General features: G+C 60.7%; 1 protein-coding gene across 1 annotated transcript; it reads right to left on the minus strand.

Moving 5' to 3' along the window:
* On the minus strand, positions 1–822 carry LOC108537904 (serine/threonine-protein phosphatase 4 catalytic subunit-like; the record flags this gene model as incomplete). The annotated part of the gene is made up of 2 exons (XM_017885679.1): positions 1–258; positions 341–822. Coding segments are annotated over 2 exons (612 nt in total), but the record flags the coding sequence as incomplete, so codon positions are not given.
* Positions 823–1,049: the final 227 nt, after the last annotated feature.

Genomic DNA, 1,049 nt, shown 5'->3' on the forward strand with positions numbered 1-1,049 from the left:
TCTTGGGGAGAGCAGAGCCGGGACAGCTCCCCCAACAACGCCCAGCCTCCGTCTGAGGAAGAAGGCAGAGTCACAGTGGTCCGAGGGCCAGAAGGGCTGTAGGGGGCAGGGGCAGGGGCCGGGGTGGGTCACAGGAAGTAGTCAGCCACGGGCTTCTTGGAGGGGATGCCCCGTGTCTCTTGGGGAGCGGCCTCAAAGATGATGAAATCTTTCTGGAGATGCTCGTCCAGCTCCAAGATGGCTGCTACATTTCCACAGCTGGAAGGCGGGGCAGCAGGGTCAGAAGCAGCTCGGCTCAGATGCCCGCCCCTCCCAGCCCGGCCCGGCCCAGCCGGCTCACCGGTAGCAGTAGTTGGGTGCCGACCACACAGTGAGCACGGTCTCATTGAAGTGCCACTTGTAACCTTCCATCACCAGTTGGTGGGCACGGCAGATCATGTCAATGTCATTGGCTGCATTGAACTGGGCCACCACGTCACTGCCAAACAGGTAGCCAGCCCCTCGGGGGCTCACGCCCCAGCCTGTGGTGTCTGATGGGGCAAGGGAGGGATGGAGAGGGATGTCCTCAGGCTTCTCTGGCTGCCAGCGCTGCCCCTTGAGGTTGAGCAGCCTGGCTCCTCCCCAAGTCCACCAGAGGCACCTGAATATGGTGTGTGGGATGGCGGGGACCAGGACAGCAAATGTAGGGGCAGATGAGCTCCAGAGGAGAAAGAATGCCCAATGGCTGGGACCCCCCTCATAATGACAGTGATCATACAATCCCTGGCCAAACAGCACACAGGAGTGAAAGGGGTGCTCCCAGAGACAGAAGGGCACCCGGTGCTGTCACAGAGCGGTCGGGAGTGGCTGTGGAGCAGTGGCTGCATGTGTGTGTCTGTGTGTGTGTGGCTGTGGAGCAGAGGCCTCATGTGCGTGTGGCTATGATGGAGCAGACAGAGTGTGTGTGCGTGTGTGCCTGTGTGTATGTGTGACAACAGGAACTCTGGCTGGTCCTCAGAAGACCTGACTTTAAATCTCAGCTCTGGGCCGGGCGCGGTGGCTCAAGCCTG

Source organism: Rhinopithecus bieti, unplaced genomic scaffold, assembly GCF_001698545.2.
Source record: "Rhinopithecus bieti isolate Rb0 unplaced genomic scaffold, ASM169854v2 scaffold_15697, whole genome shotgun sequence".
In the NCBI taxonomy this organism is placed as follows: Eukaryota; Metazoa; Chordata; class Mammalia; order Primates; family Cercopithecidae; genus Rhinopithecus; species Rhinopithecus bieti.